Consider the following 25,052-nt stretch of genomic DNA (forward strand, 5'->3'; position numbering starts at 1 on the left):
AGGGGATCTGAATGCTTATTGGGGCAGTTATTGACATGAATACATATACCACAGTCCTGGAGTGCTGCTGACTGTTAGCCAGCTAGCTGTGCCTTATCTCTCTGTGTCCCACACCATTCATTATTGCACAGATGGAAAGGGATAGATAACATCTCTGTTTCCAGGTTTGCTCTTTACACCTCACTTTTAATGCATCTTTAGTCGTGGTTGCAGATGGACACGGGGTCGCAGTGTTGACCTGGAGCATTAGTCACAGACCGTTCCCTCACACACTGACTACAGGGTGGAACAACTACCTGTCAAAGCCTGAGGGAATCATACTGGTGATTTAGAGCTGTGTACATAGCTGTGAGGGACTTCAAAGTTATTGGATTTGCTACAGGGAGTTTCTCTGAGTTAAGATTTACCTGGTCACTTTCAGTAAACTGCTCAGGCCTGGAGGCATAACACAGCATGTTGCAACAGTGAACGTAGCTCCTTTGATGGTAATTGTGTGTCAGAAATAACCTTATCAGCTAAGCTTTAAATGGCCATATAGATGCCTGAGTTGACTGGGTCAGGCAGGAAATGTTGGAATTGTTGGAAAAGCATAACGGATACTGATGAAAGGAAAAGGTGTAGCCGAAGTGTTAAAGGAAAGCTTTATGGAGGTTTAACACAAGCTTTTATCTGCAACTAATGCCCTATTTACACCTGATATTGACATGCATTTTGGATGATCGGATCACAAGTGTACAGGTGGGTGTACAGGTGTGAATGCACCAAATGTGTCCTCAATGTGCCTTGACATCCGATCGCTCAGACCACATTCAGAGATGATCTGTGCCACATCTGGCCGCATTCTTCCAGCAGTGTGTACGCTCATGTGTCCTGGGCCACACTGAATGACCGCCTACTCAGCTGACGTCCTTGCTAATCTGATGCCCCAAGGACAAGGAAACTTTCTGTTGGTGCAGTTATACATGCTCAGAGCTTAAGGACCATCTCTAGAGCCAGTCTCCTCTTAGCAAACAGTTAGTTCAGCGTCTTCCCGGTTAGCAAGGAACTAACACAGCAGCAACAGCAGTCGTTAAACAGTCATATCGACACCAAAACACCTCGATTGTCAATAAATCTATTAGTGATGGTTAGGTTATGATAGCAGTATGAATAGTCCCGTCACTGTTGATATACGTGTGGCTGGGCAGACTCTCAGGAAGTGGTCAGTCAAGACACACGTGGAATTACATCAGATACAGAGTTTGTCCACTTATGATCCCAAGATGCATGCCAGCAGAGCAGGTGGAAACAGGCTGTGTGAAGCAGCTGGGGGACATAAGGAAGTAACCATATTGCCGAAACCCGGGATCGAACCAGGGACCTTTAGATCTTCAGTCTAACGCTCTCCCAACTGAGCTATTTCGGCAACTGTAAGAGTTCTTGACACCTTATCAGGTCATGGTGAAAATGAACTTGCGCAAACTCGGAATTTTCTGTTATCTTTGGGACAAGAGTCAGGATATGAGCAAAAGGCTGTAGGCTGTGAGTTAATACAGTCAAGCTGTGACTACTGAAGAAAGTGCTCACAAAGAATCTGTGGTATGCTTGTGAGGAACACTGTGACAAAGATAGAATATGATCCTGAGAAGTTAAGGACACCTCCTAAATGTTGGATTTTTGTAGGAAAAACTGCAGCACTTTGGAAGAGCTGAGGGTTAAATGGTGAGGTCTGGGAGTTCCTTCCATTCAGGCTCTGTGGTTTTGACTCAGTTTATCCTTCTATGAACCCTGTTTAAGCGATTACCAAATATTCTCCACAACATTGAGTTCAGGATGAATATTTGGAATGTTTTAAGTCTTTTTTTTCTTTCACTGCACCACTGAATGTAACCGTAAATGCTGTCTTTACACATTCAGCTCTTAGGGCCAAAACATGAAGCCAGCTGATGAAAGTTGAGCCGTTGCATTCCTAATCCTTTTAGTCTCTCTTGCTCTGTAGTGAGCTTCACTGACTCAGACGCATACTCTATTCATCAGATTAGAAATAATGCAGAACTCTGGCTGTAATACTCACTGGTGGGAGTAACAGCTCTCTTTCCTGCTGGCCTAATTGCAGTGTGGAAACTGGAAAGACATTTGTTGTTCCCTTCCTGTCTGTTGCCAAGTGAGGGCTCTGATGCGAACGTGACGCCTTTGAACGCTAACTATATTTTGTAGCGCTGTCCTAGTTTGTTTTGTGCTATAACGTAGAGCAGCTGATGTGCTGGTTCAGTGCAGATCCTTGATGTAAAAAAAAAAAAATTCTTTAAGAAAACATACTGCTGTAGTAGACCCCACCCTTAATTATAAGCCTGTATGTGGTTCAGTCTTTTAACTTCCATAGCCCAAGGACCAAAACTGCCACCCACAGTGTATCTGTAAACACTCTCTAAAGGAGTCTTTGAGTGAAATTATATGATTATTGAGTTAAATCCTACCTATGTTTAGCCAGATCCCCAAAAGAAAATACTGTGGTATGATGACCCTGCTTGTCATCTCAGAGTTCTGTATTTTATTAGTCTAAGCTAATCTGTATGGTCTTTTTTTTTTAAATACACAGGATATCTATTTACCTGTTGCAATTGATAAACAGGTCAAAGTGTATCAGAAGTATAGATATTAGTGCTTTGTGTGTAGTTTGCTTGATGGTTCCCATTCAGTTGAAAGTGACCCTTATGGACTTACTTGTCCACGGACACCTTTAAGGACCAGTGGTAGGGAGATCTGTTAGCAGAAACCAAACACTGGCTGTAAAGAGGGCCTATCATGTTTGTATGTTAACTTAAGGCCACTAAATCTTGCATACTGGTCCTTTTAATGCCATTTGGTACAAAGCAAGTGCTGTCTTAAAGAATAAATTTGGTATTTTTCAACCTGGACCTTATTCCCCTGTGTTAATTGGTCAAAGAGACTGTGAACAACAGTTTTTGAAATTGTTCCTGTATTGAGCGAGCAGGCAGTGGCCAGCAGCCGAGCAACGGATTGTAATGGAGGCACAATGGAGGCTGTAATGGAGGCACAAGAAGCATCAGCAAGATGTAATGAATATGTAAACAGTAAAATGAAGAACCTCCGCTGCCTTTTTTTCTGTCTCCCTTCTCATCCACTTTTCATGCATATACTCCATCACAAATAAATTTGCCAGCGATAGAATTAAGAGGCCTGAGCTACATTGGCGAATTCAGGTAAATAATCATCCATAATATTGAAAATCTTTTCGACAACACTAAAATATATTTTCTGTAAACTACTCCGGTCATTATACACTCCAAATCTCACACGTTTCCACTGCAACAAGGGACATCTCGTGATATCTTGTGATGTGTCAGAAAGAGACTTCTGCTTAACCTGGCAATAACAAACAGACCAGATCAAGTGAAAGATAAAGAGATACTTCAGACACTTACAACAACAATCTGAGTGGCTCTGTGGCAAAAATAGCCACTTTTAATGGACATACAGTGACTATGCTCAGTTGCCCCATGTGCCTCCATTGCAACTTGTTCCGTAGCTGCCAGCCACTGCCGGTTCCGTCAGTACTGGACCCATTTCAAAAGATTTTGTCTCTTTGATCAATTTACACGGGGAAATAGGGTCCAGGTTGAAAAATGCTGAAGTTATCCTTTAAGATATGGCTGTAATCACAATCTTTCACATAATTTTCTTCTAGGAAGTGAATTTTCATTTGTGGATATATTGCATCTTATCCACCTGAGGTGGATGATTTAAACCTTCTCTCATACTATCAGTTCTGATAGCAATGTGTTATGTCAAGATTGTGTGTTTTCTGGAAATTCAGTCGTGATGCAGTGGATGGATGAAATAACTGTATGGTAATATCTATTTTTGCTAAGCCAGTAAATTCAATACAGGATGAAATTATGGCCGGTTAGCTCAGTTGGTTAGAGCGTGGTGCTAATAACGCCAAGGTTGCAGGTTCGAGCCCTGTATGGGCCACTTGGTTTTGGGGCAGCAGTGGCTCAGCCCATAGGGACTTGGTTTGGGAACCGACATGCCTGTCATGGGCAACCCCCTCATTCCGACATCCCTCCACTTAGTGCATGTATAGTTCCTGTTTGTGCATGTGTGTGTTTGGACCTGTGTGTAATTGATTGAAAATCGGAGAAAACTCCAAGGAATGCCTTTGTTTTCATGGCATCAGGGCTTCAAAATTACACACAAAAAATGAAAGATTGATGCAAAAACCTATCTGAATTTGTTTTTCATTTTGGCTTTTTTTTCTTTCTTTTTTTTCCCCATTTTTATTGTTAAAACGAGACCGTCTCGGTGTTTACTTATGGATTTTTGTGTCTATATGTATCCATATTCAAAGAGCACCTCAAACATCCTCTAGCCCAGGACACGCTCCTCAAACATTTTTTCAAAATCTTCACAAAGTGACAAATCTTTATCGTCTGATGGTATATATCGTCATACCACGCAACTCTTTTATCTGATATTCTCTGAAACAGTAATGTAATCCAGTGTTAGATCTCTCTGAACCCTTTCTCTGTTTTCAGTGTTGGCAGATGAAGAAGATGAGGGGGAAGCATTCGACTTTGATGACAGTGGTGATGACATCCCTGAGGCTGACCGCCCACCCCCTGCCCCTCCAGCTCCTCTAGCCCCCAGCAACAAGGATCAGAGTCAAGACACAATGGTGGCCAGTCAGCCTGAAAGACATCTCCCCAGCCTGGACCCCCCAGCACCTTCCATCACATCTGACGCAGCTCCATCATCAGAAGACACAACAGTAACAACAAGCAGATCCTCCACAGCAGGTGGAGCAACAGCAGAAGGAGAGGGGACATCTGTTGCTGAGGGGACTGATGACACGGAGACAGATTTACCGCCACCTCCACCACCTCCTCTTGATGATGACGCAGAGACAGATCCTGGAAGAACAGGTTTGCAACCCAAATAAAATGTTTACATTTTATGATTGTCCCTAGGGGGTTAGGAGTGTTTGAGCCCAGTAAGCCTTTCCTTAGGACAGAAGTTCCTCTGCACTGCAGTTTTGTTTTGAAATTAGTTGACTGCGAATAAAGCTTTGAATATGATAACAGATATCAAAAATTCTCCACATTCCCCTTTCATGTTTGTGTACATTATCTGGTGTTAATCCAGCCCCTTCAGCTCAGGCTAAAGTGAAGCAGTAAAGTGGGGCAGTCTGTCTCTCTCTTGACACCTTGTATCTCTGGCTGCCTGGTGCTGGAGGTTGTCTGGCTTTTATCACTGAGAACTGTGACAGCAGCAGCAGGCAGGACTAAGCTCTGCTTATTTTCAGTCACTCACTCACTCACTCACTCACTCACTCACTCACTCTGTTGTACTACAACGAAGAGATGTTAACACTGCACTAATTTTCAGCACTCTCCCTTATAAAGCATGTTCGATTTGAACACACATTCCTTTTATTGATATCATGAGAAAATTCCATTGGCTACAGTCATAACTATCTCCTGATTCTCTCCTCTCAAACTAACCACCTTTGCACTACTCACTACTGCAGTATTGTCACCTCTTGCCCAAACCTCTGTATCCTTAACCAAAGCTGCTTGAAGAGGCCCTCTTTGGTGAGTGTCCTCTCTCTAAAGACCTAAAAGGATATTTTTACTTAGAACAGTGCTTTTTGAGGTGGACCACCTGTGCAGATCAGTTTTAGTACATGATAGACCCAGGTGTGGTGGAACTTTGGTTGTTCAAACACAGTCAGTTTAAGAGACTGGTACGGTGCGAATATCTTTGACAGTAACCTTGGACAACAGTCTAAAAAGTTGAATTTGTAGTGCATCAGTAAATTGTGTAGGTATTGGAATTAACCTCAGTACACAAGTCACGATTCGTTTTTTTTTTTTTTCGGTACAGTAATGAAAAAAATAGACAACTATTAAATATCTTTTACTTATTGGTAACCTTATTAAAACATACCACCACAGCAGTTAACTCTTTTTACACAATTTTTGAATAAAACAAATATATATATAAAATCCTGCTTTTTCACATTGTTTGAATGAAAATAGAAATATAAAAGTGAAAAATAAAATCCTGCTGTTTTTTTAACACATTTTTTGAATGAAAAATATAAATATAAATTTCTGCTTAAACAATTTTACTCAATAAAAATAAAAAGTATAGTGCAGCTGGTCAGCTTTAAAGCCTGCTCAGATTCAGTTTTACTAGGAACTTAGCTTTCCCACTTTGTTAAAGTGCAGTAAACAAAACATGCTTATATCTAAAGTGCAGCTTAAACAATTTTACTCAGCTCCAATGGTGTTGGTTATTTCTTTAGCGCGATGGTCAGGGAAACGCTCTTTCTTTTTAAACGACGACGATATCGTAAGTTTGCACCAGATTGCTTTTTCTAGTCGTGCCCGTTAACGTTCAAACTCGGGTGGTGACGTGTTTCCAAGTACATACCCGACCGCTGTTCTGTAGTGTCGGCACACTGCTTTTGTCTTGTCCACTTGTTTATTTCCATCTTTGTATTTTACCCTGAAACCAAAGTGTTCCCGAACGGAGGACTTAAGGTTTGCGGGTGGGTCTTCAGGTTCGTCAGGCTCACTTGCCATATTGTCAAAATGCGAGAATGCGCTGCACAAAGTGAAGGCGGAGATTTACGGTCGGACTCGGTCCGTCACTCAATTATGTCTGTCGGGGAACTAGATATTTTAAATGGTTCGGCTCGCAAAAACGGAATTAAAATAAAACAAAATAAAATAAAATAATATCCTGCGCCCAATAATTCGGTACAGGGTCGTGCCGAACCGAAAGTCGCGTACCGAACAGTTCGACACAAATACATGTACCGTTACGGCCCTAGTGTCTATCCAGAAATGACTCTCTTTTTACACCAAATCCCTGGGGGTCTATTTCTGTAGTTGTAACATGTGTATATTAATAATCAAATTTGTTACTGTGTAATTACAAGTAAACTTATCATGTATTTTGTCTCAATATCATTGTGCCTATCATGTGTTTTTGTTGTACTGCATCTTATGTATTGTCTTTCCCTCACCAGGCAGCGAAGGCCAGGCTGCATCCGTCGATGACCCTCACCCTCCACAGGCTGTCCCCAGGACCTCCTCCCAGGGCAAAGTCAACCCCTACTCTGTGATTGACATCACTCCTTTCCAACAGCAGCAGCTTGAGCAGCAGCACGGACCCTCCTCTGCCACTTCCTCACCAATAGAGCCCAAGGAACGGGAAGGAGAATCCCAGGATATCCATACCAGCCCTGTTGGCATCACTTCAGGATACTCGGTCCCAGTGCCCTGTGGCTATGCAACCCCCTCGGGTGTGCCGCTCATCACACCGGCTTACACCACACCCGTCATCATTCGACACCTCTCCATGGAAGAGGATGGTAAAGTAGAGCCTGCAGCAGGGAAATTCTTAAAATACTTGAATATAATTATAATAATTCATAAGCTAATAATGATAATGATAAGGTAGCTCAGGGGTTTCATTTTAAAACATCCACAACAACAGAATATTCTCAGGATAACAAAGCACTGTTAATTCTTTACTTTGAGTGAAATTCTTCCTCTTTTTTCCTCACTGCACTCAGAGCTAGAGACATAAAGCCATGACACGTAAATGCTGCCTCGGCTGCTTCTATCCTCTGTCCTTTCTCTTGTTTTTCCTGAAGCCTTGCCACAAGGAAGTAGGGACTAAATTTAGCCCTCCCCAAAGATCTGTGCTGGCTGTGAGGATTTTCCGGTTTCCCTAAAATCTAGCGGTAGCCATGTCCAAGCCTGTGGCCTGGTATGCTGCGGAGTCTGATTACACTGTAATTATCTTAGCAAGGTCACACCAAATTGAAATACTCAGATGTTTTGGTGAAAGAGTTTAGAGAGTCATAGATGTGTGTGATGATCTTGGAAATTATGTATACTTTTGCAGTGTTGTGGTGAGCTGAGAGTTCTGGCCATGAAAGCAAGGACACTTTGCTTTAGTTATCACTTTAGCCATGACAGGTCTGTAGGAAATTAGAAGGTTTATCCTATGATGGAATTTTAAATTGGGTCAAGTGCAATTTTAGAAGCAAGTTTATGAGAAAAAAAATCATCTGGACTATGGCAAAGGTAATCTAGGAGACGGGGAATCATCAGTGACATCTGGTGGTATCTGACAGAAGTTACAACAGAGCTTCTAAGTCTGGGGAGGTTTTTTGTCATTGCTTGACATGCAGTGTGCTGATTTCTTAATAATAATGATGATATATTTTATTCTAGAGTAATCTAGAGTACCTTTTTTGTTTTTAACAGTAATATACAATAATATGTCATGTTTCTATGAGAACTGTGGGACCTAAAAGCAGTAATGTAAAGTAACATAATGTGTTGTAGGTGTTCTTTGTGTAATGTTTTCTCCCTTTTCTCCCTCAGTCACTGTGGTGGGGACTGCCAACATCTCTGCTGACAGGTATGTGGCATACAATACAGCTAGAGCATGTCTGTACCAGTCATATTGTACATTCAGAGCTATAATTTAAGAGAGGTTTATTAAGTAGGTATGTTTCTAACAGCGTTATTTACACTCAAACAGTCAAAATTGAGCACAACATAATGAATATCAGATGCGTAACTGCACCGGTCGCATGCAAGCGGTTCTATCCATTGAGTCTGAGGATGCACGTGCATGTTTGTGTGTGTGTGTGTGTGTGTGTGAGAAAGAGGAAGAGAGAAAGAAAGAGAAAGAGGGAGACCCACTGATGATATGAGCAGGCATTTAGTCTCTCATGCTAATCCAAACTCCTCCCATTTCCTGTGAGAATATTGATAATAAGTTTAACCAACTAGTGATTCTGGTACTGAAAAGTGAGGGTAGCAGCATTAAATAGTCGCACACATCCAATATTCAGTTACAGTAATAGTTACGGAGTCATGTCAGTATATTCGTAATGGCTGCTATCCTCACGTCCCTGGTTTTATATATAGGTTAATATCACTGTATTAATACAAAAAATACAGAGAGATTTCTTGGTTCTATGACGTTATGTGGACAATAAAAATACCAAATTGTTGCAGAGTTCTAAATGTGTGTTTGCATGTTTTCTCAAGTGTTTTCAGTGAAGAGTATCCACCTATTAGAGAAGAAGATGCTTTGGCTAAATGGGCATCTGATCCTGCCAACACTGCATGGATGGAAAGTAAGTAATGTTATCCACAACAATCGTACATTTAGTGAGAGATGCATGTATAATTTCCATGAGAAGAATACTGCTGTTGTTTCAGTTCTCTGTCCTTGCCTCTGCACACACAGTACATGCCTTCAGGGGTGCTATTATCTTTTCTTTTTTTTTTCTTTTGACACCACTGAATTCCCAGACACTTCCTTCCCTGTTCTTTTGAGGAAGCAAACCCTTGCGAGGGTCTTTCTTTCAGATCCCTTCTACATTGCATCCTGTTTGTTATATGAACTACCGAGCTATGTGATGTGAGGAATCCCACATTAATTATTGTGAATGGTTCTGTGTATGCTTCAGATCCAGATGAGGTGATATATGATGACGTGCCCAGAGAGAACTCTGACTCCAACACAGGTTTGTGAAATTTCTTTTTCTTTGCTAAGTTTCACAGATTCAGTATTTCAGTTCCTGTTTGTTGCTTCAAGCCTGTCAGTGCCGCTCAATTTCACTTCTATTGTTCTAATTTCTATTGTCTAAAACAAGGACATTTTAATATTCATTTAAGCTGTTGTATTAAAATATTATGCTGAATGTTGAGGGTTGCTGCTTGTTATCCAGTACAATTAATAAACACAGTTTAATTAGTGTTATCCTTTGTTATGCTTATCATTTTAGCAAGTAGTTCTTAACGCTCAATTTTTGCTGAGGGTGCTAACACGAATAACTTATGATGTAATACGGTTTTGTAAAACAGAACAAAGCTATTCCAAGTTAAAGTTTACGCCACTGACAGTTGATGAAGTAATTAACAAACTATAGTATTTGCAATTACATTTTCTATGTCTGCCCTGTTTTCATGTACAGATCCAGATGAGATGATCTATGATGACGTGGAGCTCGGCGAGGAGGGTGGCTGCAACAGCTCCCTCGACAATGGCTGGAGCTCTAGCGAGTTTGAAAGCTACGACGAGGCCAGCGATGGGGAAGGTCGCGCTGAGAACGGCCTCCCCCACGCCTTCATGAGAGGAAAGCCACCTCAAAAGAAAACCCATGTGAGTATAACAATCCTCATCCCATTTCTCTTTTAGCCTTGCAGCCAACAAACTCTTACCTCAGTATCACTGTACATCTGTAGGTGGGCAGATGACAGCAGTTGATGAAGCAAAGTAACTGCACTGTGTTTTTGTGCTTGATTTGAACCTAAATCAAAATTACCTCAAATTATTTGTGGATCAAGATTTTGATGATGTGCAGTCCTATTTGTGCATTTGATGTGGAATCAAAAGTGCATTTGCTTCTGCAGACCTGAGATCATTCTGGCTTACAGTCAGCTTGCTGCATTCTGTAATGTTTTGGATTGTGGTTTTGAGAATTCAGCTTCAGTTTGTTTTCAGCGTACCAAGGTCAGAAATGAAAGATTACTTCAAAGTAATCCAAAAGAAAAAGAAACTTGAAAACTCACCAAATGCCAATGGCCTTTAAAACTGGTGTGTGAAAACTGCCTCCAGTGATTTGACAGCTATTTTATACTGCATTTTATATGTTTCATGTGGTGAGTTGATAAATATTTATTTACACTTGAATGCAACTGTTGTGAAAGTTGTTGAAATAAAGGAGAACATAAAAACTTAAATGAAAAAACTGTGGTATTAAAAACAAAACAGCCAGTACTGTAGCTGTAGACAATTGTCAGAAACTGGCACTGTAATAATAATTTTAGTTGAGTCAGATTTCAGTGATTCAACTTCAGTATTCATTTTCCAGTATGTTGTGCAAGTGCCATATTGCAGTGGCCCCCATAAAGGAAAAAATCAGATCAAGGAAAGTCATGCACACTGGAAAGTACATTTCTTCCCCAGATGCACTCTATAAATGGGTTAAGCAAAGAAAAAAAATTTTTTTTTTGGAGGATAGAGTCAGCAATCTAGCAACACTCGTATCAAGATTAAGTGAATTTCTATGGATCTAAGGTGCAAGGTCATTCCAAAACCATAACCAGTAACGCCTGCTTTGCTTTTGTTTAGCTCTCTCAAGATCTGACACGCTTGAAAGAACACTATGAGAAAAAGATGAAAGATCTAATGGCAAATACAGTGGGAACGGTAGAGCTGCAGCAGATAAAACAGAAACACGAGCAGAAGGTAAACTACCTGAGGCTCACCTCGCCTGCCTGCGCTAGACAAAGTAGTCCCAACCCTTAACTCTCAGTCTAGCTAACCACTCTGGGCGTCTCTCACAGCCTTGGTACCCTCATCCTGCTCTGATGTGAATGACTTGTGGTGGTGGTGGTGGTACTGGTGATGGGTTTGCATACAGTTTCATTTGGCTCCCTGTCTGCTGCACTTGCCTGTCTCGCCATATGTGTATGCATCGCAGGTTGTAAAGCTCAAGATATATTTTTGAGTAACAGAGACACCAGCAACTGTATTCTTTTACTATTCCAAGTATCTATAAACTGTTGCATATTGTAACAGAAAATATAAGTTGCATTTACGGTATCTCTTACAATGTAGATCAGTCGTCGTGTATTAAAGCACTGTGTTGCTTTCAGCTGATGTCCCACTTACCGTGTCATTCTCTGGTCAACTTGGCTCTCCTGTATTCCATCATCTGCTGTTCATCTTCATCACTACTCTAACACTGCTCCTGTCCTGCTTAGCTCAGTTCAGTAGCTTTTTTGTCATAGGTTTAGACAAAGGAAACTAAACTTAACCTGGGATTGATATTTTTAACTATAAAAGAAAATACTGTGTGTTACTTCTGCGATACAGATACTGTAATAGTGTATTTTGTCTCACCAAAGATGCAAAAGCTGGTGAAAGCAGCTAAAGAAGGGACCAAAGATGGGCTTGAGAAAACCAAAGCTGCAGTGAAGAAGGGACGCTCTTTCATCAAGACCAAGTCATTCTGTAATGGTATGTAAACCTTTATGTTTGCCTTCATAAACTTGAGCTATACACATTTCCTCTTAAGCTCCTCTGTTGATGTTAAATCAGTATTAATGTGAACAGGGCAGCATTTTCCTTTCTCTTCAAAATGATGATTTGTTTGTTCTTATATTTATGTACTTGCTCTCTCTTCTTAATCTTCCAGAGAGGAAGTCAGCCTGTTTTGAGGATGAAGAGTCTGAACTCTTTATTGAGGTGGACTGTTTCAATGTTGAGCCAGTGCTGTGTCCGGCACCAGAGGGTCTTTCACAGCAACAGGTAATAAATGCCCTTCAACTTTTAATCTATGTCACTCTCTACTGTGGGAATTTGCTGTTTAAGACAATCAATGATTTGGTGTTTTCCCCATACAGCTGGTGAGAAGATGTATATTGGGATCTATATTGGAGAGTGAAAAGAACTACCTTGATGCACTGAAAAGGATATTAGAGGTATGAAAGTCCCGCTGCAGTGATTGTCAAATCCACTTGGAAAAGTTTGTTCTTACAGTTCCTGTTTTCCGCCTCATCAGCAATATGAGAAGCCCCTGTCCCAGATAGAGCCGAGGCTGCTGAGCGACAGGAAACTGAAGATGACCTTCTATCGTGTGCGTGAGATCCTGCAGTGCCACTTCCTGTTCCAGATTGCCTTGGCGAGCCGCGTCGCTGAGTGGGACAGCCTGGAAATGATCGGGGACGTCTTTGTTGCATCAGTAAGCTGGGTGTTCCGTTCCTCAATTACCCCTGGGGGATGAGAGGAGTAACAATGAAATGAAACGGGGGAAGAAGATTCAAGACAAGCGGAAATATGTTTAAAAACAAAAACAAAGGGTTCAACAAGGTTAAACAAAAAATACTTTCTTCAAAAACAAAAGATAGTGACACTAAAACATCAGATTACTTTCTCCGTTGAGAAGCAAAAGGTTTAATACAAAATGAACAACAAACTTCCTCCCATAAAGAAGTTAAGATTACCAACTCCAGTGCACAACGAGTCTCAACTGGTAAGCAACCACCACACTGCCCTAAAGCTGCCGACTGGCCCACTGACACCCAGTGGTCATTGCTTCAGATTTTTTAACCAGCACATTCATAATCATCAAAGCAACCAGTCACTGCAGCGTGAGGACGGAGAAGGTGTTACCAAAAGAGAAACAGGGAGTGGGGAAATAACACAAAACACACCACAGCATGTAACACTGGGGCTGTACTTCTAAAGCCTGTTAACAAGAACTTAACCCCTATATTAAACATAAACAGTCTACATTAGCTGTGGTACCCATGAATTCCCTGAATCCAACCGATTTTGAATCAGTTTGACATTTACATGACATGCGGCACAGCCCGACTCCTCCCTTTCTTCTGTCTTACTTCATGTCAAAGACATGTGCTCTCATGCAGAAACCAACAGCTACACTCTGTTCTCTCGTAGTATGTACTCCACCCTCCTCTTGTCTTTGGCTGCTTAGCAACTCATGGGCTGGAATCTTCAAAACAAAAGACCTCATCTCCCACAGTCCTGCTGACCACTTCACTTCCTTCTGCCTGTATGGAAATTGACCCCTGGCATGACATCAGATGAGCAGTGAGACCCAGATGTAGTCTGCTCACTGCCCTCTGTCACCTCACAGTTCTTATCCCATCATAAAACTGCAGAATTACAGAAAACACACTTAAATCATGCTTGTGACAGCATGACATGTTCACAGTAATTGCGTGCTCATTGGCTGTGCTGTAACGCTAGCTCAGTGGTGTTAGGTGAGCTAACAGTGGATGAATCAGACCCTTTCAAGACTGACTTAAAGAGAGAGGTTTCAGCCCCCGCTGGCTTAGACAGTGAATCATCCACTGCTAGAGTCAGTGAAGAAGATTCACACCATTGGTATGTTGCTGCAAGTGGTTAATGTGTTTAAACATATGTGTTTCTCAACAGTTCTCAAAGTCCATGGTGCTGGATGCCTACTGTGAGTACGTGAACAACTTCAGCACTGCAATGGCAGTGGTAAGGAAGACGTGCGCCTCCAAACCTGGCTTCCTGGAGTTCCTTAAGGTTTGAGAAAAACGCAGAAACATGTTAAACTAACAGTGGAACTACAGTTAAATTCAAGACGTAGAATAATTTCCTCACAAAAAAGCACAATAAATCGACAGAGTACATGAATGAGCCTGGTTAATGCAATTCTGTGCCCTCTTAGCATGATTTTTATTCCATCACTTCCTCTTTAGATTGTTTCTTCATTTCCCTACAGTAACCGGTCTTCTTTACCCGCAGCATCGTCAGGAGACCAGCAGCGACCGAATGACTTTGTATGGCCTGATGATGAAACCCATCCAGAGATTCCCACAGTTCATTCTGCTCCTTCAGGTATAATGAATTATCATGCTGAGCTCTGTAACAATGAACTTCAGTGAACAGAAGACGGTGTGGTATAAACATCCGCCAGCAGAGGGAGAACCATGCACATAAATCAAGGCACATTGTTTTTCAAAGTGCTGACTTCAAGGGGAGGCTCTGAGGGGAAATGGTTTCCTCAGATCTCTTTTAATCCTGCCCTGGCACATTTACTTCTCCTGTGCCTCTTGCAGGAAACCTCAGAAAAAATATAGGACACTGGATTGCTTTATTTTTTAAGTATAAACATGTATAACAGCAGTTTATGGACTGCACTGGTTCATTTAACTTCATCTGTCATGAGTATATGTGCTATATACTGTAGATATAGAAAAGTAAATGAGAAGGGGACATCATGATTTCGCCACTATGCAGATTTGGGGAGTTTTACAGGTACAGGTTTTTTCCATTAATGAATTAATTTGTCCATAATAAGGGAATGACTGACTAATGTATGGCTTCTCTGTGCATCCTCATCAGGACATGTTGAAGAACACACCAGTGGGTCATGCAGACCGTCTGCCCCTACAGATGGCCCTGACCGAACTGGAGACGTTGGCAGAGAAGCTCAACGAAAAGAAGAGGGAAGCCGACCAGCGCTGCGAGATCCGTCACATTGCAAAGGCCATGAATGAACGCTACCTCAACAAGGTCTGCCCACTGCTCAGTACATGTGCCCTGACATGCTTGGTTTTAGTTTGAACTGTACAGTATGATGCAGTAGCTTTGTGGACAGGAGACAGGAGTCTTTGTTATGTGCTTTTTTTAAAGTATGCCGATTGAGGAAGTGGTTAGAGTTGATGATGCACCCATTGCTCAGTCAGTGTGCGAATTTTTGGCTGATGTTTGATTCTTTTAGCATATGCTGTGGCATTTCTCTCTGTCCCAGTGTGGGCGGCCATCAGGCACTTGAGCTTCACATTTTCTCAAGTATTCTCTTGCCTGAATAGCATATTTTTAGCGCACGGCTTCGCACATATGCACATCACCAGCTACCAGCTTTCCCCAAGGTGTAATTATTTGTCTCTCTGCGGCCACCCACTCTGGCATCTGTGCCGAAACATGTGTTTACAAGATACCCTACATGGGGCAAAGGAGTTTTTGTTCTTCATGGCCTTTAATTGCTGAGATTCACAGTTGATAGCCTTATATTATATGCTGTTACCCAAAGTGGATGGTTTCACAGTAGAAAATGACAGAAAACATTTGGAGAGAAGAGCGAGATGCCATGTGACTGACTTTCCCTGCCAGACTTATTTTGAGAGTTGTTAGCTTAGTGCTGAAACTAACACTAAAATCAGAGATCCAAACTCCTTTTTGTCCTGACCTATCATCCCTATTCCATAGCTTCTGAGTAATGGCAGCCGCTACCTGATCCGCTCAGATGACATGGTGGAGACGGTCTCCAATGAGCGCGGTGAAATCATCAAAACCAAAGAGCGACGCCTCTTCCTGCTCAATGATGTTCTCATGTGTGCCACGCCCAATATCCGGTAAGAACAACTGTGAACCAAACCTGTTGTTAATCTCTCCGTTAATTTGCACCTTCTCCTTCCTGTCTTTGGGTGCAATATCCTGTAATCTCTTTACCATTTTACAGATTTAGAAACTAAGTGCTGAGTGTATATTTTTGTTGTGGTCTCGTTTGTATAGTTCTCTTTTCCCACTGTTAGGGAATGTTTAATGTAACTAGGATTTCCTGACAGTTAACATCTGTCTTCATATGAATTTAACTGAAACTCCCAAGTGTAGAGAAAGATGGTAAACACTGTATGTTACAGCACTGGTGTCCTTGGGGTGACTTTTGACCACACTGAATCTGTAGGTTTGGACCCATACAGTATGTCCCCACTGTGGCTTGCTATTTAGCCAAGAGTGATTGAGAGCCCCGTTCCTTTTCAGCTTCTCATCCTGTAATTGTACCATGTTGGTTGCCACATACTGCCTCTAGGAAACATGCACTGACTTTTACAAAAAATTGGTTTTCCAGATGAGTGACATTTACCTCCTGTCTTTCAATCATGACGCCCAAAGGCCTCCTCCACTGCACTGGTGTTAATCCTCCCCTTCTCTTACCTTCACCTTTTCTTGCACTCACATTTCCCCCTCACACATTTCAGAAGTGACATTTCTTCACCATAAGCAAGGTGTTAGGAACAATATCAACCAGAGCCCCTTTGACATGTGACCTTCTTTCTGCTCTGTCCAGATGTCAGGATGGCAGTGGGAGTGGCAGTGGCAATGCCCCCCTTGACCAGAAGTTCCTTCTTAAGTGGAGCGTGCCTTTGAGCTTCGTGGAAGTGGTCGAGTTTGGATCCAGCGAGGACATGGCCGACAACAGCCGCTACCCAACATCTCATTCTGGGGAGAAGGTGGTCATCAACGCTAAGCCAAGTATGAACCACAGTGTCACATTCTGCTATTTTAAATCAGCATTCCTGTCTGTTTTTGGCACTGTTTCTTTCTCTGTCAATGGGGGGCAAAAGGTCTGGTAGAGAAGGTATGAGAGTTCAATTAGCTGAGTTGTTGGAGTGCAAAGTAGGCCATGGGGATTTGAGACTGTGGGATAAGAGTCAGCACCTGCTGGTTAGTTAACTGCTTGTGCTTGATGACTGGTTAATAAAGTTCTCTGTGGTGATGAAAGGTGAATATCTGTCTAAGCTTGTTTAGACCTAGTTTAGAGGTTGTCAAGTGGCTTTGAAGTATGACTCTCTCCAGGGCTATAATTTTAAATGTTACCTGCAGCATCTGGAATGGTTGGATCAAACAAATCGAGTGGCATGATTTGAAAGGAATACTTAGCCCACAAAATGATAATTTGTGTATCAGTTACTCACCCTGTGTTACACTGAATTCATGATGAAAAAGTTTTCCTGATGATAGAAGAATCCTAAAACAGAAAACATTCTTGATGAATCGGAGTAAATGGGGTTTACAAACAAACTCTCACACAACTGCTGCAGTGTAATCCAAGTCTCATGTATCTATTGGTAAACACTTGTTAAAACCTTACTATTTAAAACACTTATGTATAGACAGTCTCAGGCATGGATGGCTAGCATTTGAACTCTGCTCAGTGGAATGCAAGTAGAGTTCAACACACACACGCTTGCCCAGGCACGCTACTTGTATGCTGAGGTGTTTTAAATTGTAAGGTTTTGTCAAAAATGCATGTGTTTGGGAAGTGCTGAACATACGACTGGATAAATGATACTTGGACTGAACTGCACGAGTTGTGTGACAATTTGTAAAGCAAGGATTTGATGTAGTTTTGCTTGTGTTAAACGTGGCCCTCTTTTATTCGGATTCATCCAGAATTTTCTCAGTTTTTGGGTTCTTCATTCACCATGGAGGCATGTGAGGAAAGTAAAATTTTCCTCACAAATTCATGGTAACACAGGGTGAGGAATTGATACACAGATGATCATTTTGTGGGTGATGCATTCTTTCAATAAACTAACAGAACTTTTTCCTACATTAAGAATACGTAGAATAAATAGTTGTTTCTTGCTGGACATTCACAGACATTTCTAAAATGGTGTCATTCCCGCAAAGGCCATCCAACTCTTGAGTGTGAGTATTTTTCCCCTCTGCAATCCTCTGGTCCGCTGGCTGCCGTGTCCAGTGATTTCAGTCTTTCCACTGGGTTTTCCTCAGTCGCAGACAGCTGCTCAGCCACTTTAAAAGGCCCATTTCTGACAAACAAGAGGCATAACGAAAGTGTATATTTTTGTGGTAACAGCACTGCAGTTTTTATTCTAGGATGTAGATTTCTTTTTTTGTGTACAAGTTTGTGCCAAAGTAATGGTACTGCACTTTGCTGGGGTGGTGAGTGCTCTGATACTGTGTTATCCTCGGTCTGTCAAAGGTGGTTTGTATTCAAGGTGAGGTAAGAGGGTCACTCTTTCAATTGCCAATGCTAGTGGGCTGAAGTCACTACCACTAAGATACTCACTGCATTTATCTTTTGAGAAATCCTGTGATGTATTTTTATGTACGATGGCATATAGTTCATCTGCCATGTTTGATTACTGAAAGATAAATGTTCATTGATAGTCAAGAAAGGATATACTTCAACCCATATATTTCAACTGTAATGAAATCAAGTGATACAAGTGCACACTCAGTGCACTCTCTGTTGCATCCATCTCCTGCCAGGCCACCTGTCTCTCTCTGATACTTCACTGAGCTATATATAAAGTCCAGCAATTGCAAGAGTGTAGGTAACAGATGGCACAGACAGAACTGAACAACATCTGGTCTTACTGTAGGGTTTTCCTAAGGCTGCAGCTGACAGACAGGTTCAGGGCCACATCTTAACCCGATGTGATGATACAAGTGTGTGCACACACTCCTTATCGGCCTGAGGGAGGCCATATGGGTCTCAAGTATATTGTTTGGCTCTTATAACAGGACTTATTTATATTCCTCAATAAAAACTTAATGACCTTAACTCAGTTACCTCTTTCTGATTTAGTTATTCCCCCACCAACTTCTGCTCTGTGTGTGTCTTTCGGAATATGTGTGCGCATACAAATGTGTGCATTGTCCAGGAACTTTTAACAAGTGGAAACAATTGTTCCTCAGTCAACTGTGCGCAGCCAAAAGCAGCTCGGTGACCAGGCTGCTAGAAGACAATGAAAAGGCTCTCCAGCATATGATGTCACCTCTTTTCGTGTCTGTCTGCTTAGTTCAACTCTTCTCCACACTGCATAGCAATCAGACCACCATGCAGCCCGTTACTTTTTTCCTGCTGCTTACAGTTAGTATGTAATTTGTAGATATATTGTTTGTTTTAAGAAGTGTGTAACTGCTGAGATGACTGGTGTGTTTCCAGTGATGCTGCCAGGCCTGTTTTGTTAGAAAACTCGTGGCATTTGGCACTCTCACAAAGAGCTATTCAGGAAGTTGGACCCGGGTTGAAATGAGTTACACAGTGCCCGTTTTGTCTGTGGGAATGATCAATTCAGTTGTGTGTTATCTGTATTATTAAATTAAGATAATATACAGTAAAAGATAGTTGAGAAGAGGGATGAAATATTGTCATGCATAGGTCGTAGGGCCTTTTATTAACAGAGTAGAATAAAAAGAAATAGATTCAAACTACTTGCCTGTTTGATTTGAACTCAAATCATGCACAGGGATATTGCAAAATATAAAGCTCAATCACTTATTTGTTATTAAACAATGCCAGTATTGAGTAATATTAAGTAGAATCCCAAGATAGCACTTTATCATATGATTTTGGTTATAAATGAACTGTTGTAGTTGTACTCGCTCCAAGCATTACACGCCATGGAACAAGCATGCGAGGTTTATTCAGCATTTCTGCCCTGACCTGAATTCAACCCCCTGTGTGTCAGCCTTTGCTGAGAAGGATGAGCCATGAAAATTGCATACAGCTCCATTAGAGAAAGCGGTTAGCGAAATGAAAAACACAAAAATATGGCAACAAAAGTGCACACCACACTCCAGCAACACCTTTATTATTTGATCCTATTTATGGTTTATGTAAGTAAAACCTAACTTACAGATGTATTGAAGGGCGGCTATGATTGGATCCAGTGACATGAATCACTGACCATGAAAACATCAATGAAATCCAAAACCCATATAAACTACTGCAGGCCTGCTGTGTTCAGTGTGTGCTTTTGTGTGCAGGGGTGCCCATGCATGTGTAAGAGCGACAGAATTTTGGTGTCTCAGAGTAGCCTCTTGTATACAAACCCAGAGGGCGACATTTTAGAGCAATTCTCCCAGAGACCACCTACAAATGCAGATTGTAGTGATGCACAAATGGGGGTAAAATGTCCCCTGAATTCCCAGTCAGCGAGACCTTCAGGAGAGCACTGTACTGGGTTGCCATGGAACTGGAGCGCCAGGCAGATTCTGTGACTATTGTAGAAGAGGAGGAGGAGGAGGAGAAGGAAGGGAAGGGAGAAGAGAAAGTAGAATGGCAGAAGCAAACAAAGTCATTCTGGTGCCAAAGACTCTTTAACTGTTTGTTCACCGATGCACACTCTGAATGGCCATGTTGTGTACACTGAAGTGTTTGCCATGAGGTTTTAATTTGAAAGAGCTCTGTACATTTTAATTGAATGCCCTTGATAACTTGTCTGTTGACAGTTTTCGCCAACCAACTGGCGTAACCCCTGTACTCTATGCAAACTGTTCTTCATGATTATCTTTATGATTGTGTGTATGTGTGTGTGAGAGAGAGAGATAAAGAGAGGAAGGCCTGCCAAACCTTTGATGAGCTATGTAGTTGTGTTCTGTGCAGCACTGTGCACAAAGCAAACCCTTGTTTCCTCTTGACACAGGACAACAACACAGTAACCGCTCTCATCACATCACATACGTTCATTAGGTTTGATATTTTGAATGCAAAAATGATGAGAGACAGATACCTAACTGCATACATATTTCAGCACACATACAGTCGGTACACAAGCAAAGAACAGACAGAATGATATATGCTGACACTGAAAATCGCAATATCTGCGTGGCCTCTGAAAGCAAACACGAGATCATAATGTTCTTGTGAACAAGCGGGCACACTGGTGAGAATCACTGCCAAGTTTGCAGAGCTGTCACAGCTCCCCGTGGGAAACTGACTGATTGGCCTTTATTGATCTTTGTTAGTCCAATTTTAACTGTGTCTCTCATCAGTCTGGCCTCACTCATTGCTGCTTATGTATCCAACTTTCTATAAGGCGACTGTCACCGCTTTTTAGGTCTCAGTTCAATTTACTTGCTCCCTCTCGGTTGTGTATGCGTGGGAATGTATATCTATGAGTCACTGCTATCTGTGAGTTGACAATCTCCATTAAAGCTTTGTGACTAAATTTGAACATTTCATTTTGGAACAGCCAGCGTAGCTTCACATCCACTGGACGTTTATTTGCAGTGTAAAAGTTCTGAAATGCCGAAAACAAGACATTGGTTAATACTTTGCTTTTGTATGTTTCTGTGTAGACAAGTTGTACATGGGCCCAGGCCAGTTGTATCAAGATCTGCAGAACCTAATCCATGACCTCAGCCTGGTGAACCAGATCTCCGGCATGATCGGCAGCCTCAAAGGGAACTACCAGGTACTGTATGACTGTGCTAAACACAAGCATTGAGTTAGAAATACATCAGTGGAACTCAATACATCTCTATACTTCATTTAATCCAGAGAAGCATCAGTTTATCATGCCTGAAAGGGAGTCAGTGTAAAAAGAAAATCAAGTTTAAAGTCATTACAAAGGCAAACAATCAAGACAAGTCGTGAATCTAATTTGTTATGAATAACTGAGTAGATGTTTTTTGTGTTATTTTGACCAAATGTTAGCTGGAACAGTTATACTGTCTATTTAAATTCTTGGAAGCTTACCAAAAGTTGACATAGACAAATGTTCCTGCCGTGTACCTCAGGAGGTTTAAAATCACATTCATGGTGTTTCCCCCTCAGAGGTCCATAAGGGCTGGGCTGTTATGAAGACATATAATGTTTAAGCTGTTGGAATGTGCCGGCGTGGGCAATTTGTCTCTGGGAGACTGGGAGTCTCTTAAGTCTTGATTTGCACCGTTCAAGCCTGTCATATCATGTGGCCACACACAAGCCTGTCTGTGCTTTTGGGACGGAGGCTTAGTTTGCACAGCGCAGCATGAATGTGTGCGAGGCTGTGTTTGTGCTGTGCTGGTAGGTCTGTCAGAAGCAGAGTGGGAGGCAGAGTGAACAGAGAGGCTCTCAGAGAGACATGTGTCCCAGAGATGGAGGGAGGGATGGAGAGGTTGATGGGAAAGGAAAGGAAAAAAACAGGAGTGGGATGTTTGAGCTGTGCACAGCCAAGCATTTTCCTCAACACTAAATTTCATAGCCTAAATTGTACTGACTCTATTTTAATAATAGATATACTGAAATGTTCTTCATACATTTTGGAATCATGAGTTGAAAGGTCAAGGCTGTCACCCCCTGTCACCAAATACCCATTTGTATATTAATTAATCCCCTAGTGTTAGAATGAATTAGTGAAGGCTGTTTTTCTCACATGACTCTGATGAATGAAGAATCCAGAAATGGAGAAAATTTTTGTTTTTTTAGTCATAGGGGATCAGCTTTTACCCTCATATCAAAACGTCTGGTTACAAACTCTCAAACAACTCGACAGACGGCTCTTTCTGTCAAGGAACTAAACTGAAAATGAAACTTATCTATGCTTTCTTTAAAGCCAGAGTCCAAAAACACAGGAGCTGACACAGACAAACTAACTAATTAAGGCAGTGGTAGACCAGCAGCTTTTTTGGATTCTGGTTTTGAAGAGAGCATAGATAAGTTTCACTTTCAGTTCAGTTCCCCATTGGAGGAGTTGTTTGAGAGTTTGTAAATGGATATTTTGACATAGTTTTGCTGTTGGTAAACATGGCCCCCATTAACTTCAATTGAGCAAGAATTTTCAGTGTTTTGGGATTCCTTTTTCACCATGTAGGTTAGTGAGAAAAACAAAATCTTCTTCACAAATTCAATGTAACATTGAGTGAGTAACTGATATACCAATGGTTATTTTGGGGGGTGAAGTATTCCTTTAAGGCCAAATTTCAGATTGCTTCCATCAAAACTGATCCACTGACGATCTATAAAGCAGTCTTCACTGATTGCAAGAAAAGTATATATGCGAGTGGAGTGAAGGATGTAATTAAGACGTATCGTATTTCCATATATGGAGGAGCAAAGATACTCGAAACCACTTACAGTCCATTATAATGCAGTCTAAAACAAAAACTCCACATACCGCAGCCTCAGAAATATGTGTGAATGTAATTTACTGGACTGCATTACAGTGGCAGGTTTTTTTATCTTTGTGCCACACAATGTAAATGAATGTCTTTAAATAAATGTGGCTTTTATGATGTTTAAATGCTCTGAAGTACATTTATCACATTCCTGTTCCCAGTCATGATCCCATCCCTAAACCGTTCTTTCTCTCACACTCTTATTTTTCCCCTTAATTTCTTGACTCTTTTCCTCCCTCTCTTTACCTCTATTTTTTTCTATCTATCCCCCAAATATCCTTGTGTACAGAATGTAAACCCCACAGTGGCGCAGGATTGGGTATCAGGTCTCCAGAGGCTGATACTGAAGAAGGAGGAAGAGATCAGGGCAGCTGACCGGTGTCGGATCCAACTCCAGCTGCCTGGCAAACATGACAAGTTTGTGTTTTACACACATGCATATATACACATATCTCTTGAGGTTTAATTGTCTTTCATACAATACAAATCGCACATGCAGCATTTTAACAATCACCAGTCTCTGCCCTTGCCCCCCACCCTTGTCTTTTTTATCCTTGGTTTGTCTTTATCCCCTCTTATCCTGCTTTTTCCTCATGTCCTGTGTGTCTGTAGCTTGAGGAGAGCGTATTAGAGCACATTTGGGTATTTGGATAAACAAGTTTCTCCACCAGCTCTAATCTGAGGCATGAATCTCAGGGGAGGAAATGTGCATCAGTGTTTGCAACCAAAGGCTACCCAGCGCTGCAGCTGTTGCTCAACACAAATGCTCATGTCACACAGTGTGTAACATGCTATTATAGTCTTCACGTGGTTCCCCAAGGGTGCACCTTGTTTTGGCTTTTTCACACTCTCTCTCAGGAACCAGAGCTGTCTTTCGTCTCTTTCTCTCTCTCTCTTTAACTTCCTCACTCCATCCCTCATCCCCGCTACACTTAGCTGGTGAGATTATCCACGGGTATGTTTGGAAACACAGCTGTGCCACTCTCATTCCTCCCCTGATCCCTCAATCGCAAAGCACACAAATCACAACACTTCTCACCATCAGTCAGGGACGGGAGTGATGCATTTCAGACAGAACCCCCACCACATATGCATGCACACATAATGGCTTCATGACCTGCTGATAGAAGCGATAATTGACATTGACTTCTATCGCATTTCTGTCACAGTCTTGTCTCGTCAGTCAGCATTGCATTGACACACTCATGTGCCCCCTTGGCTGGAATTTAACCCAGAAAGAGCTCGCTTTATTTGACTATATTTTACTGTAAAAGATGCTAAGCAGTGGACCAGTGTGTATGCAAGAATATTCAATCATTTACATGACTGCTTAGATGTTAATGCAAATCCAGGCGCTATGGTTGCCTCAAGTGTTGGCACATCTCAAAGTGCATTAATCATTCAGTGCAATCTTGTAAAAGCATTCCTCATATTTGGTTCACAAATACATCATAAATACTGTCTGGTTCAAGCTCTATGCGATGACTTTTATGTCGTAAAAGATTAACTTTCAGCTTCTCTTAACTTCAAAATGCCTATTTTTGTTTAAAGTGCACTGGCGTAAAATTGTAGCCCCATACAGATAGTGAGGATTTTTTTTGTTAGCAATGAACAGAAATGATAAAAAGTGTTGTTATAATCCTGTCTAATGTCGTCATAACTGCAGCAGCCTGCAGTTATGAATTCTGACCTCCTGTCCAGTGTGTTGCTGTTGTTCTGACTCACCACGTAGAGCTTATTTTTTAAGCTCTATGTGGTGAGTCAGAACAAATATTCAGTAAATCTAGTGTTACAATGAGAAAAGTTTG

At 41.6% G+C, this 25,052-nt stretch overlaps 1 protein-coding gene and 2 non-coding genes across 4 annotated transcripts in view; 2 read left to right on the plus strand and 1 right to left on the minus strand.

Annotated features, from left to right (window-relative positions):
* arhgef10 (Rho guanine nucleotide exchange factor (GEF) 10) overlaps window positions 1-25,052 on the plus strand; it is a 58,008-nt gene that overhangs the window by 9,423 nt on the left and 23,533 nt on the right. The window contains exons 3-20 of one of the 2 annotated variants that reach the window (XM_033642154.2): window positions 4,539-4,925; window positions 7,040-7,384; window positions 8,409-8,445; window positions 9,084-9,172; window positions 9,509-9,565; window positions 10,016-10,203; window positions 11,176-11,292; window positions 11,955-12,066; window positions 12,245-12,357; window positions 12,453-12,530; window positions 12,611-12,790; window positions 14,011-14,127; window positions 14,350-14,442; window positions 14,950-15,120; window positions 15,817-15,962; window positions 16,679-16,863; window positions 21,445-21,560; window positions 23,534-23,661. In XM_033642154.2, coding sequence (XP_033498045.1) covers window positions 4,539-4,925; window positions 7,040-7,384; window positions 8,409-8,445; window positions 9,084-9,172; window positions 9,509-9,565; window positions 10,016-10,203; window positions 11,176-11,292; window positions 11,955-12,066; window positions 12,245-12,357; window positions 12,453-12,530; window positions 12,611-12,790; window positions 14,011-14,127; window positions 14,350-14,442; window positions 14,950-15,120; window positions 15,817-15,962; window positions 16,679-16,863; window positions 21,445-21,560; window positions 23,534-23,661 — 2,659 coding nt within the window. The remainder of the gene's footprint in view (window positions 1-4,538; window positions 4,926-7,039; window positions 7,385-8,408; window positions 8,446-9,083; window positions 9,173-9,508; window positions 9,566-10,015; window positions 10,204-11,175; window positions 11,293-11,954; window positions 12,067-12,244; window positions 12,358-12,452; window positions 12,531-12,610; window positions 12,791-14,010; window positions 14,128-14,349; window positions 14,443-14,949; window positions 15,121-15,816; window positions 15,963-16,678; window positions 16,864-21,444; window positions 21,561-23,533; window positions 23,662-25,052) is intronic. The other variant, XM_033642156.2, reaches the window with a different exon arrangement.
* Window positions 1,333-1,405, minus strand: trnaf-gaa (transfer RNA phenylalanine (anticodon GAA)). Its single transcript has one exon. It is a non-coding gene; the product is annotated as a tRNA-Phe (tRNA).
* On the plus strand, window positions 3,902-3,975 carry trnai-aau (transfer RNA isoleucine (anticodon AAU)). Its single transcript has one exon. It is a non-coding gene; the product is annotated as a tRNA-Ile (tRNA).

This window comes from Epinephelus lanceolatus, chromosome 15 (genome assembly GCF_041903045.1).
Source record: "Epinephelus lanceolatus isolate andai-2023 chromosome 15, ASM4190304v1, whole genome shotgun sequence".
NCBI classification, from domain to species: domain Eukaryota; kingdom Metazoa; phylum Chordata; class Actinopteri; order Perciformes; family Serranidae; genus Epinephelus; species Epinephelus lanceolatus.